This window comes from Aulonocara stuartgranti (assembly GCF_965226115.1).
Source record: "Aulonocara stuartgranti genome assembly, chromosome: 9".
NCBI classification, from domain to species: Eukaryota; Metazoa; Chordata; class Actinopteri; order Cichliformes; family Cichlidae; genus Aulonocara; species Aulonocara stuartgranti.
In genome coordinates, this window is record NC_138960.1 from 8,169,436 (window position 1) to 8,183,819 (window position 14,384).

At 41.3% G+C, this 14,384-nt stretch overlaps 1 protein-coding gene across 1 annotated transcript; it reads right to left on the bottom strand.

Annotated features, from left to right (window-relative positions):
- Positions 1 to 1,490: 1,490 nt before the first annotated feature.
- LOC309714176 (ras-related protein Rab-18) lies at positions 1,491 to 13,006 on the bottom strand. The gene is made up of 7 exons (XM_082546414.1): positions 12,775 to 13,006; positions 10,732 to 10,787; positions 5,842 to 5,903; positions 5,490 to 5,562; positions 4,536 to 4,654; positions 4,055 to 4,121; positions 1,491 to 3,378 (listed from the first exon to the last, which is right to left on the bottom strand). The coding sequence occupies exons 1-7, from the start codon at positions 12,840 to 12,842 to the stop codon at positions 3,209 to 3,211; spliced, it is 615 nt and encodes a 204-aa protein (XP_082402540.1). The 5' UTR covers positions 12,843 to 13,006; the 3' UTR covers positions 1,491 to 3,208.
- Positions 13,007 to 14,384: the final 1,378 nt, after the last annotated feature.

Sequence of the window (14,384 nt, forward strand, 5' to 3'; positions counted from 1 at the left end):
CTCTTTTCCCCAGGGAAACCACCGTCTTTCATCCACCCCTTCAAGCCATACTGTTGAATCTTCTGCTGCATGAATTGCATTGAAACCACAGACACTGAGGGTGATCAAGTTATTGATGTGGTAATCCAGTCATGTTCCTGCAATGCCAGCACAAAGTTTGACTTTTTTGGCTTTAGGTGGATAAATTTGGAACATCTACCCCAGAGGTGGAACTGTTACAACTAAAGGCTTCTCAGAGGTTAGCATCCTGGGTATCGCTAGACCCATTTTACTCAGTCGCAGGTTTGATTGTGATGAATCTCTGAATTTAGCCTGACACTTAAAGTCATAAAAATACTTGATTTGACTTGATAGAGTTCCACCCCAAATCCAAGCTGCTACACTGCCCTGATATCCCTGTATTCTGAATGTAAGTTGAGCCATTGTCAACACATGAACCTTTTTGCCAAAAAGACAATTTAATTTTTAATCATCACTTTTTTAACATTCAAACACTTTCCAACTCACTTTGGAAAAAGGTGACCTTTTTTCTTTTTTTTTAACCTTAATTGACATGAGTCGTGTCTTTTTAGTCAAACACTACGGTGAAATTCAGATATACCATAGTTTTATAGTTAGTCTACTTTTTTGCATGGGCATGCAACTATTCAGTAACTGTTGGAGTGCAGTGTCCATTTATGTAAAGGCCATTGGTGCTTCAGTAGAACCTCGTCTTCTAGTGCCTCTGGTTATGTGTGGAGTTTGCGCGTTCTAACCTTGTCTTCACAGTAGATCTAATATCTAAGTTGTCCATCTGTCTTTGCCAAGGACAGTTTCACAAAAAACAGATTCTAAATCGCAAAAAGTTCCATTTCCTTCTTTAAATAAAAGGTTCAGATGCATACAGCATTTGAGGTTGGGGTGGGGGTTCGAAAATTACCATCCACTGCACAACTTTGCACAATATGTCACTAAAAGGTAAACCAAACAAATGTATTCTCCAAAATATATAATCTCTCAGCTCCTCGAAGACTGTTTTTTCAGTGTAGGCATGAGGAAACAGTGGTGCTGCAGCTCAGCACATGGTTGGACCACAGGAAGACTTTGGGCTCCGCGTCTCTTTTGTTTGACTGGGACATACAGCTGCCCAGAGTGTGGCAAGAAATGAGGGATATGCTACAAGGGAAGAGTTCTTGGTTTAGCTGCCAACCCTGACCCTTTTATAATGGCTCAGGAATTATTCACATCCCAGTTAAAGCACTGATAGAGTGAATTATGGCTGCGGCGGTGCTTCCTGAGGAGTTCGCCAAAAAGATGATTTAGACAGATCTCACGTCTGGGGTCTGAGGGCTCCTCGGACACTGTTTAAACACCAAGTCTTTATTCTGAAGACACAGGAATGTGACGGGTGCCGGGTGAAAACCCATCACCTAGCAGCCACATTTCTAACATGGCAATGATGACAGGGGCACGTCAAGTAACACATCAGCAGCAACACATCCATTTATATTCACTTAAAAAAAGAACTTTATTTAGTTTAATACATAGGGCAATTTGTAGTGAAATATGGATACATTCAGCTTTACACAAAGGTTCCCCGACAAAGTCTTAAAATACAACGTTTATAAATGTTTTGACATATTTCAACACAAAAGAGACAGCTATACCAGTTTAATAAGTAAAAGCCTACTTCCTTTTTATTGTAACCATTAAATTTAAATGGTAAATTAGCATTTATTTTCAGCTAAATATAAGTAAGCCTCTAAACGTCATTCACCAGCAGACAAACTGGGGAAAAAATGGCACACAGATTTCCCATGCAATTAAAAAAAATAATAAAAATCAATGTGTGATGAGACATGCTCAAATTCATGTCACTTTCACTATCCCTGTTAGGAGATCAAACCCCCAGAAGTACATTTCCTGGAACATATGCCAGCGCTTGAATACTGCAAACATGGTCAGAGGTCAGGGGTACAGTACATTTATGAGTGTTTCTCAGATGCTAACACAGAGATGGGAGAACTGCGAAATCCATTAGCAATGTGGAGCGCACAGCTTTTTCTTTGATTTTTCCAAATTCAGTGGAGACACCCGTATGACTCACTGCCCTCTTTAATATTGAACACTTTTCCTTTGTCTCTGTCCAGTCAAAGGGATCTATATGAAAGACTAGCAGTGGTGGTGATATTACTGATATTATCTGTCTGAGTGAATGAGTGCCAGTAGGTCGCACTCCATTAAAGCAACTTGTTACACACATTAAAAAAATTTTTTTTTTTAAAAAGACGTGCAATTTTAAGAGGTCCCCTCTTCTTCAGCACCCAGTGGAAAGCATGTTGGTGCCAGTCTCTTTGATTTATGCTCTTTTCAAAAAACACAGCACTAGTTTGAAGTCCAAGTCAATAAAAGTCATAAAACACCATTCCAAACACTTGGAAAGAAATGAGGCAGTCATGTGCACAACAGAGTCATTTGATCCAAGCCTTTGACCGAGAGTGCCGAGATAAAATACAAGACGGCTCGGCTTGATAAGCTCCTCCATAAGCAGCATTATAATCTTAGAGCCTGTGCACGGGGAACAGGACAAAGTGCAGGGCAGAAGAAAAGTGACACTAACACTGGAGAAAAGTCTGCCCTGCTTTGATGCAGCTGTGCTTGCTAAGGCGAGGTACGCCAAGGACAAAAAGCATGCTTGATACGAAAAGAAACCTAGGTCAAATACAAGAGTTTCAACTCTCATTATCATACTTCAGAGATTTAGCCATATGTCTGACAAGCTTTGGCTCACGATTCTGGACTCGCTTTACTGCATCCCTATAACTAAATCACACGAGTATCAAGCGAGAACGGTTAATGTGTTGACCGTGGCACTGCGACTGCACAAAACTGCGACTCAAAACAGAAAGAGAGAAACACTCAAATTCCATTAACAGGAAAGCTGAGCTGTATTTGCATTTTAGCGCCGCGTTGTCACTAGAAAGTGTGCAAAAGGTCTGTGTGTGTGTGTGTGTGTCTGTCTGCGAGAGAGAAATAAACACTTTCACCTAAGAAGAGAGGAGAAAGTTGGATCTCTAATGCCTTGATGTGTGAGGACGGAGCTCAGGACAGCACACAGCAGGAAGGGAAGCTGTTCTTTTAAAGTGTGTATGCTTGTGTGTGTGTGGATATGCTTGTATTCGAGGGTATTTGTCCCGTGTAAATCTTTAAATGTGTGTGTATAGGTAGTCTAGACAAGGGAGCAGTAGCCGCCGCAGGTTCCACCTCCTGCGTCTTCGTCGGTGAGCTGGACTGCTCGGCCGTGGTTCTCGCTCTGCCATAAGCCAGGAGTCTGGATTATCTTCTCCACCAGCTCCTCAAACGCACACTGAACGCCGTCCCTCGTCTTTGCACTCGCCTCTGGGAGGACAGAGAGTGCAGAGGGAAGGAGAGAGGAGGGGAGAAGTGACAGGGACGGGAATGGGGAGGAGGCAGAGATTGGAAAAGGTGGAGAAAAAGAAGACAAAACGCAGAAACAACAACTGTTAATGTCTGCGTCTTGATGTCATCATCTGCTGGCCCCCCCAGCAGGAGTGCAGAGTGGTGGAAAACATCTCAACAGTAACTGTCAGCTCCACGATGCTAATACTGGACCATAGCAGGTTATTATTGGCTCTAGTCAGCACCTGCTGCGTAGCATGATAACATCCAGGAACATTTCAATTGTAATAACCATAGCATAAAGAAATAAATCCTACTATGACAAATCACGAGAAATATCTTTGAGAATTGCTTGGAAAACATGTCAAGAAATCTTTACATATTACCAAATAACACTTTAAGTGCTCAAGATAAAAACTAGGTGTTAACTTTTAAGTTCCCCCTTTTTACTGACAAACCTGAAAAATAACAGCAGAGGGGGAAAAAAGAGAGTGCACTAAAGATGATATATGAAGCCTGCTTTATAAATAGAAGTATGCAAGCATTCCTCGGTGAGTATGATAGTTATTTCAAACTCTGCCTCCCCTGTGAAACAGTCTGGTGTAACTCATGTGCCCGGCAGCTCTTTGTAGAGCGGGGAATCCTCCTGACTTACCTATAAAAAGCATGGAATGTTTTCTTGCAAACTTCAGCCCTTCGGCCCTGTCTAACTCGTGGTTTTCCTAAAACAAAGGAAAGGTAATGGATTATTTGAGGTCTGTCGGGTTGGGCTGTCAGCTACTGTGGTCGTCACGGGCCAGAGAGAGAAAGTGGTTTTCACAGACAGAGATCAGAACGCAATGAATTCATAACAGTACACGTTTTTAACTCCACTTACTGATTCTGGTATCCTGGCAAAGGACCAGCTGCCAGAAAATATGAAAGTGCTACTATCGTTTAGCTTAGCAATCCATCAGCTGGTCGAGGGCTCACTTTGTAAAACACACTTATTTTTGGGGCAATCCATCTCCCTGTTCTGTGTGTGTATCACATATATATCTAAAGAGCATAAACCAAGGGAAGACTGCACTGAAGCTAAATATTAAAAATGTCACGCGCACCCTTAACATCACAATTTTATAGACAAACACACTGACCTTATCAATTTTGTTCCCTACAAGCATTTTAACAAGGTCATTCCTTGTACAATATGTCTCCAGCTCACTCAGCCAGTTGTCGAGCTTTGTAAAGGTTTCCCGTCTCGTGACGTCGTACACTGTGACACAGAATGAACAGGGCATGCTCAGAATGCAGGAAAATATTCATTCACAGGATGAGAAAAAAATATTTTAAGTGCAGAATGAGTGAGTGGATTTTCTGGATGCACGATTGAGAGAACTGCAATAATTATGCAAAAGTAGTTATGGTGTGTAAGGCAATAGGACCATCTGACACACTAAAATTAATCTGACAGGTGTAAGAAGTCCTTGACTGCTGAACCTTTTTGACTGGTTTATCATTGAAAATCACAGAGCAAATGAAACTTTACTGACAATAACACTGTAATTTCCACTTCGGTAATAATAATATTAATACTAATAATAATCCTCATTATCATCTAACAAAAAAGTTAAAATAAATACCGCAATAAAATAAACGAACATCAACTTAAACACATGGCTGGTTTATTTGAAAAAACAAAAACAAAAGAAAAACGCGGGGGGGGGGGGGGGGGGGGGGTGTCAAAATCCCACTGATACAACGAGGCGCCTTCTGTTACTTTACATCATTAGTGTGGTCAAAAACCATGAACTGTAGAGGAAGTCTGCTTTAGAGGTTTAACTTTCCGTAGTGTGTGTGTGTGTGTGTGTGTATACATGCTGCACATGCATGACCTTATGAAGACTCTGATTTAAGAGTTTAAACTAACTTCCAGAAAGAGGCAGGCGTATGTGTGTGAGTCACAGGATGAAAAGCCATCACTCACTTTACAACAGGGGCATGACTGTAAAGTCAAAGGCCGCACACATGTGCGCTTGCACACACACACACACACACACACACGCACGTACAGGTGTTTGAGCAATGACGGTGCTAATAGCTTTGCTTACCCAGGATGACTCCCTGGGCACCGCGGTAGTAACTGGGCGTCAGGGTTCGGAAGCGCTCCTGTCCCGCGGTGTCCTGCAAAACGCACACTACTGCTCACACTTGCAAGGAAAAAACCAGTGGCTACAAACCAGGGCAGACAAACACGAACAACACAGACACACTCCTTGGTATCAAGGGGTGGAAATAGTGTTACATAAGCGCCATCTTCTGGTTACTTGAGAGAAGAGCCGGTCTAGACCTGAGCTGGAGCTGTTTCATAGTTAATTTTTCTGCTCTGACAAACAAGAGCTGCATGTTTGTTTAACCGAGTGATACTAAAGCACTGGAATAATGATAGAGTCTGTAACATACCCATATTGCCAGCTTTGCCTTGTTGCCATCCACAGAAATGGTCTTCACTTTGAAGTCAACGCCTAGACAATGAAAAAAAAAGAAAACAGAAAAAAAAGAAAGGGGCAGTTAATCACCGAAACCCACATGATTACCTCATCCTGCTTCAGGCCCAATATGATGACTCCTACAGGTTTGTTCAATTACTGCCAACAATATCATATCATGGTGACAGACCATAATTATTGAAGATGAATTGTCAAAACACAATGTCTATGAACTTGTGTTAACCTCTGGTTATTCAGACTGGCATTACGCCCGTCCCGTGTCCTGCACTTAAATTACAGTGTGACCGTGCATTCACATACACGACGAAAGGACAGTGCGGTTTAACGTCCTGAACGAAAACCGACGAAAAAAAATGAAAGGCCGGCACCTGTAAAATGGCTCAGTGAGCAATGACTCAGTCTTAAAAATCCCTGCCAGGTCCCAGAGGAGCAGACGTGAAAATAACAATGTTGCCCCCCCCCCCAACAAGTAAATCTCCTCTATTGCCTCTTTGCAGTGTCTCGGCGAGCGGAGCGTGCGGCGTCTGGATGACATATAGGCCGTGTTTTAGCATCCACTGACAGATTTACCAGGGCAATGTACACTTGTGATGGGCTTGTTTTTACATCTGGGACTGAGGAGGGGAGTTCAGCTGGGAGCCAAAACAGAAGAGAGATCGAGCAGGAGAAAGGGGACATGAAGACAGGCTGATATATGGCACCGCACTCACACACAAATACACAGTCTGTTCACAAAGCCCATCACAACAACTAGCTCTTCCTCTCGTCCAGCAGGGTTGCTCAGATACTGCTGCCAGGCGCATGTGGAGACGAGTTTACACTAAACATTTCCCTGAACCTGGACCAGTCTCTTCTGCTCTAATTCACTACATATACAGACGGGCCTTGCCCAGGGAACGCACAGTAATGCATCTGTTTGCAATATCACAACACAACAAGATGCTACTAGTGCTACAGGTCAAGGCTGGGCTGCTCTCTGCAGGCCCTTCTCTGTACGATATAAATACACCAAAGGCAGAGCAGCACAACCCACTAGTTCGACACAGAGAGAGTGGTGGTGGGGAATGACACATCATTGTTAGCCTGTATTCTCCTTTGTCTGTAACCTTTGGCAACGATGGCACCGAGAAGAAACAAGGTGCTTTAAGCCACCAGTAAGAGTATCATAAATGCAAAGCTGCTAATGTGCCTGCTGATCATCGTTGCAAAAGATCATTTAACACTCTGTGTGCTAGTGTGATGATGTGTCGAGACAGCCTTTGGCAATGGGAGAAATCCAGCCTCGGGGTGGTGAGATGAAGAAAATACTTTAACTGAGACTGAATGATACCAGATTAAAAAAAACTGAATCTCAAGTCAAAGCACAGAACTGACTCCAATAAAGACATCTGTTTGGCAGAGAATCCCAGCTGGCCAAGTAAAACAGTAGCGGCCCGTGCCTTGACCTTGACAAAACAAAGTATTTTCTCCGTTCCAACCCCTCTTGGGATCTGTGCTTTTCGGCCGTTTTAACAAAGACAGCATTGTGAGCTACAAGCGATTCACAAAACCACATTAGTTTGGTTTGAAAAACTAAAAAGAAAAAAAAGAAAAGAAAGTAGAATTCTTCATCCAAATTCTCTCCAAAATATTTTAAATCTGGAGCTCAGGGATGCTTTTGTCAAAATAAAATAATTAAGGTAGCTGCAGCTTTAATAGCTTATGAAAGTATAGTCGGTGTGTCCTCGATCCGTCAACTGATTTATTCAATTAACAAAAAAAGGCTGATATTATTTGCAGATACACAGTTTGGGGTTGCCACTACTTCTAAAAACCTTTACCAGATAAGATGGATAGTTTGGTCTGCCACAGATTGTTTTTTTTCTCCACACAGCATTAACTTTAAAATTAATCTGAAAGCTTTGTGGCTGTCTCAGTGTGTGGGATTGTGGTGACTTTAGTTTTAGCTCACCAAGTGCTGCAGAATCTCCTAAACGTCCACATTTCTGCCTAGCGACCCTAGCTTGACTTAAAAAGGAAAAAGAAGAAAAAAGCTAAACTTTAACGTCTCTTTTACAGTTATCTGCAGTAGGTACTGGGGGTTTAGCAAACACATGCAGCCAGTATGCTGACTGAGCCTGGAACAGATAACATAAAAAGTCCGTCAACTTGTGGCTGCGTTGCTCCAGACCATGTACAGTATCTGTCAGCAGCCTCAGCCAGGCCTGCACACTACAGGCTGGGAAACAGAGTGAAGGACAGTACATTTAGCTGAGCATGGTTGTCACTTTAGTCTACTGCAGTTGTTTAAAGTTGTTAAAAACTCCAACTTTGCGTGGGTGTGTCACAGCACAAATATTCTGGCAGGCATCACTAACATCCTTACATTACTGAGGTCCTGATAAGTGGTGGTGTTTGCAAATAGTGCTGAGCAACAGGATTGAAAAAAAAAAAACCCGTAATCTCATTGTTACTACAGCTAATTTAAGACCTTTCTGATATTCCTAATCAAAATTGAATACCACGATCTATGAAAAGATCAAATGCATGTGTCAACTGAGGGTGTACTTCAACTTATGTGTTGTGGTGAGCTAGAGTTTAATGCTGTACACACAACGGCAGAAGTTCACGTCATGTATGACCACGACTGGCTTTCGCATTGGGACAGCGGGCATCTGGTCTGGTGGTCCTCCCTCAGCATATTTGGTCTTTTGGACACCAACTGTATCCATTTATGGAGAAAATATCCTCATGTAAAGCCTAAAACCAGGCACCAGTTGAATGATTCAGTATGTACTAGAAAATAGTGCAGCAAGTCATTCTGTAGAGTTTCCAAATCATCCATTTCAACGTTTCTAATTAAAAATCATTACTACAGATATACAGCATAACTGTCTCTTCTGCCCTCTCATGTTTCGCTGGTCTAAGAGTCTGAGTGCACAAACATCAAATATCAGACAGTTCTATCTGGTATCACGCTGCTTTTGTGTGTTTAATCAGCTTAAATGGCCATATTGCAACTGTTTATGACAAATTCATTTATTTTAATGTAGAAAACGTTGTTCTAGAGCCCGACTGACATCCATCACTTCTCTTCCGTTTATCCAATTTTAGGGTTGCGAGAGGGTTGAAGCCTATCCAAGCTGTCATAGGGCGAGAGACAGGATACACCCTGGCAATCTGTCCAGGGTGTATCCTGTCTCTCGCCCTATATTATTCTGTGTAAATAATCATTCTGTACATACGATAATTTTTAATCCTACAACTGTTTATAACTTGCATAGTTCACATTTCTGTATAGCTGTATATCTCCGATTTCTGTATAGTTTTTCATATTTATATCCTGTTCATAGCCTGTACTCACTACAGCCTGTACATACTTATAGTTATAGAATATTCATAACATACTTCATACCGTGTACATTATAACATACCACAATAGACACATTTCTGTAATATACTTACATATCTATATTATTGCTAATATATATTGTAATATATCTATATCACGGCTAAAGCACTTCTGGATGGATGCAAACTGCATTTCGTTGCCCTGTACCTGTGCATGTGCAATGACAATAAAGTTGAATTCTATTCTAATTCTATTCTATATTGCCAGTCTATTACAGGTCTAACACAGAGAGACCGTTCCCGCTCACCTTCACACCTATGGGCAATTTAGTTACCAACTAACCTAATCCCACCAACTGCATGTCTGTGGAATTTGGGAGGAAGCCAGAGTACCTGAAGAGAACCCACACAGACACAAGGAGAACATGCAAACTCCAAGTCTCAAACAACAAGTCTTTAGAAACTACAAACAACTACCAGCCTGAATTACAGACACGGACAGCTGGAGTACGACTGGCTGAGTAGTCATTCCTGTTACACTTCTTGACGTCTGCTCCCTGGTTGCATGTGTAGTTGATGCGCTGTAATGTAAATTCTCTGAGGACAAGTCCACGTGGTCAAAGAAATCAAACAAAAAAAAACTGGCAGACATGTGGATGTCTGCACAGACCCTCACACTAACTGACTGACGACAGAGGTATTAGGTATAGACAACACTTTAAGCACAGCATAAATGAATAATCCACAACCTGCTGTGACATTAAAACAAGTTCTTTTTTAACCTGCACTATCATACTGTTCGAATAAGGACACATAAATAATTAACAGACAAACAAAACAAAACTCTTTTGTATGCCTGAAGAAATTCAAGAAATGTCTCAAGTCACAACAATATTCATATTGATCTTAAAGTCCTATACTGGTCAGGCTCTATGCTGGCAGCAACCTGCTGCTTCATCAAACTTTTTGAAAATCTACTCCTCCTTTTCCTTCCTGGCTCCACCGTGGTTATACAGCTGCCTGCAGGAGCTGTGCTGCTGCTGACTGAGATCACAACAAGTGTTGCATGTGAACATTAACCACTAAAGATTCAGTGCTGATATAAACTCATAGTCATATTTGATAGTATTTTGATAGATAAAAGCAATTTTTTTAATTCCTCCTATTCTTTCATGTTCATCTTGTGGAGGACAAATGCATGTGTTGTTCTATGCAGCATAGACCAAAAGCACCCCTATTTTAGTCTCTACTCCTGACACTGGTTGAATGCTAAAGTGTTAGCATACTCATATGTAATGTGGACATCATTACTAACCCATGAGACAACAGGTTTAAATGAGCTCATGCTGTTTGTGCCTCAGATGAATCGATGTATTGCTTATTATTACTCAAATTCAAGATCCTTGTCTTTGTGACTGTTTACTACTCTACGTCTGTGTCTTATTTAATCTCTGCTGCTGCTGATGATGATGATCCATTTTACCCTTTAACAGACCTCACATGTTCAACTCACCTATTGTTGCTGATTGTTCCGGGTCGAATGTGTCTTCTGTAAATCTTAGTAGGAGGCTGTTGACAAGAAGATGGAAATAAGAAGATTAGACCTCATCATGACTCACACGTGTGTTTTTTAGTAATTGTATTCTCCTCTCTTGAGGATGCTTTTGAGCTGAAGTCAGGTTTCCAGTTGCCCTGACTCCTGCGGCAGGAGACAGTCTCTTTCTCTATCTCCTTCTATTGATCACTCTGTCCTTCACTTGCAAGCAAGAGGTGATGTCAAGCTCCAGATGACATCACCACTAGATTGCAGTCAGGAGGACAGGGTTCGTTTCTTAACCATGACTAATCGAGTGCAAAGGCCTTAACAGCCCCGCTGACGATGGCAATATGCTCGCTCCTCTCCCTTGACCCAGACATAATTCTCGTACTTTTTCCTCACGGGCCATCAGAAGAGATGCTGAAGCAGTAAGTGTTTATTGTTTGAGGGCCATATGGCTGATGAACTCATGCAGGGAAACAGCCAAGTTAGAAATGTATTCTGTACAGGTCAGGAAACATGAAACACATACATTCCCTGCCAAGCATTCAAATCTGTCATGATTTAAGGCCTTCAGATTGCAGGGAAACAAAATAAATATCTGTAAACTATTCAAAAATAAGTGTACCTATTTGATATTACCAAAGCTGGCTATGGATGATTCAAATTAGGACATTTGAAACTAATCATGGTCTGATTTTGTTTATTGTATTAAGCGAAATCCTATTTAATAATAATACTAAATTGCTTTCTGGAAACAATGCATCACGGCCTGGACGATGCCACGGCAGACAGCATGCAGTACAGCCGTCTAGATATTCTTCTGTTTTCTGGAAATATAAGCAAACACAGATCTGTGTTATGGTGTCGGCATAAAGCCAGTCCTTCCTCTGGGCAGAGCTTATACAGACCAGCCATTAAAAGATGCCAACTAGCAGTACAAGCCCTGTTCAAAAAAAAAAGGGAACTCTTTAGTATAAGTAGACACATGTTGCACATCAATGAACTGACCCAGGAAATTGGAAAAATTTCAGCTAACAGCGGACACAGTACTGGGCGTTAAAATATCAGCTGCAAAGAACATAAATTACTGCAAACTTTTTATTAATTATCATCTCTGCTTTCTGGTTTAAAACCTAGCTGATTTTAACTTTAACACTCTGTCCTTGTTGATGCTGAAGTTCCAAGTCTTATTATTGCCTCTCTTTGGTCTATTTTCAATAGATGGGTGTACTTTTGGTCAAGAACTTGTTTAAAGGCTTACAATGGCATAATTTTCTCGGAATGTTCTATGGCTATGGAAGGCACGCTTGTAGTCAACACCATAGTCTACAATGTGATGGTTGATGGCTCAGGAAGGCTATCAGAATTCCTCCAGCAGCCGGGACCACTGTTATGGAGACCTGCAAACCTGGATCATGATCTCTTTTGGCAGGGACACACGCTATAAACTTCCATGCTGATGTGGGTAAAAAGCATTTTACCCTGCGTGGAATATTATCAGGTTGTTAATAAGGACTCTGATTACCACATGACGACAAGAGCAAGTGTATCGTTTACATGTTTTGAAGTCCCATCTGGAGAAGGGGTACGCTTACTTGAGCGTGACCGGTTCGGATCGATCCTTCTGCTGGGTTCTTAATGACGGAGATGCTAGCAGTACAAGTAAATGGACTTAAAAGAGTGTCAGCTTCTCGTTTAGCCATCAAATTAGTGTGAACAAAAACAGCCTGTTTCTAGCAATTATGTCAGACGTGCACATAGTTGATGTCACGTACAGAGCTTCTGGCATCTGACTAATGCGTTAGCTAAACAGTGTGCACACTGTAAGCATTTCTTGTACATGTTGTACCAAGACAGTCTGACCTCTGTTAGAATAAAGAACAGGACAAACCAGCACTGAACCGTCTACATCGTTTTAAAAACTAAATTCTCTTTATCCACCTGCTACATCCCTGCTAGCGCTGGCTAACGTTAGCAGGGAGCCACGACATCACTTTGTTGATCACTTGGTCTTACCTGGACTTCCCAACGCCGCTTTCTCCTATTATCAGTATCTTCAGCGTGGTAAGCACGTCGTCTTCCATTCTTTCTTCACTGTATGCTGTGTTACTCTCAGTAAATCTCTAAAAGAGACTTGTTAAAGTGAAGCTGACTAACTTGCGTCCCTGTTTACAGCTCACAGCACAGATAATAATATGACAGCCCTTTGGTGAGACGTCTCACTCCAACCATTTCCGGTATGACTTGTCACTACTTCCGCTGGAGATCTTACAGGATATCTTGGGAGAAGATTATGTAAGACAAAGGACGCAGTGTTGCAACATGTCGACGTCATGTGTTCGTGTCATTTTAATAGTACTGTATATTTGCTACTGGACTCTTTAAACGGGGATTTTTCACACTCCGATACATTTGTTACTAATGTAATTTCAAAGTCAACCATTTGAAATTCTTATGTCAATGACAGTCACAGTGAATTGATCGTGACTGGCAATTTTGACATTTTGAAAATGGCTCATTTGTTTACATGAGGTATTTATGCATGTCACCGAATTTTACTTCTTGCCCTCTGTGTACCAAAAAAGTATTGGTTTATATATGAAAAATATAGGCTCCTATGAATTTTCCACTCATGTTCACCAGTATCACTGAACATGATCTTATTAATGTTTTAATCCTATTCTAAAGACAGGGAAGGTTTTTGGTCAGTATTTACACATGTAACTGTACAAAACAATATATGTTGTTTTCAAAGGCTACATTTTTGGTCCTCTTATGGTCAGGTCCATAACTAGCTCGACAATGGCAAAAGGTAATTACACCTATGTAGAATACCAAATACAATTTTATTTTGTCTTTAGTCAAAACAGTCAACTATACTCCATCAGCCTTTTTTTAACCTCCTAGGACCTGGCGTCCACATATGTGGAAATCACATTTTGGGTTGTATAGACCAAAATGCTAAATTTTGCTCTACAAGGATCTGATATCCACTTATGAGGGCGTTATACTGCCACTGTTCTATCGAAATTTAAAGTGAATCCTCATATGTGGATCTCATTTTTCTCAGAAACAAAAATAAGGTAATAAAAAAAAAAAAAATCACGCAATTCTTTGTTTTTACATTCATCAGTTCCTAATCAGCCCAAATAGCAACTTTGCTATTTACATACATACTTACAAATCATCATCATATCTGAGGATACACCATTTACCAATCAGCTCTGGACTTTCCCACTGGATTTCTTTTTCTGGATTCCCCCCACTGCCTGCCTGTGATACAGCTGTTTCTATCTTCTGGCCAAAAGTGAAACACTTGGTGTTGCAGCACCTGCAGTTAAACATGCAGCTTACATCACAAACCATCAGTTCTCCTGGAGCTCCAGTAATGACCTGGTGAATTCTCATGGTTCCAGGAACAGCTGGTATCTGCTTTGGCATTTTCTTCATAGCTTCCTCAACATCTTCACTTTTCACAAAGAACAGTTTCACACTTGTGTTTGTTTCAGAAAAGGCCCTGAATAACTCTTCTGCATCTGGGATGTCATGCCCCATCATGTCAGCTGCTCTTTTTAAGGCTCCCCCGACACCATCTGGTGCTCCTTTTCCATTACGAGCCTCGAAAA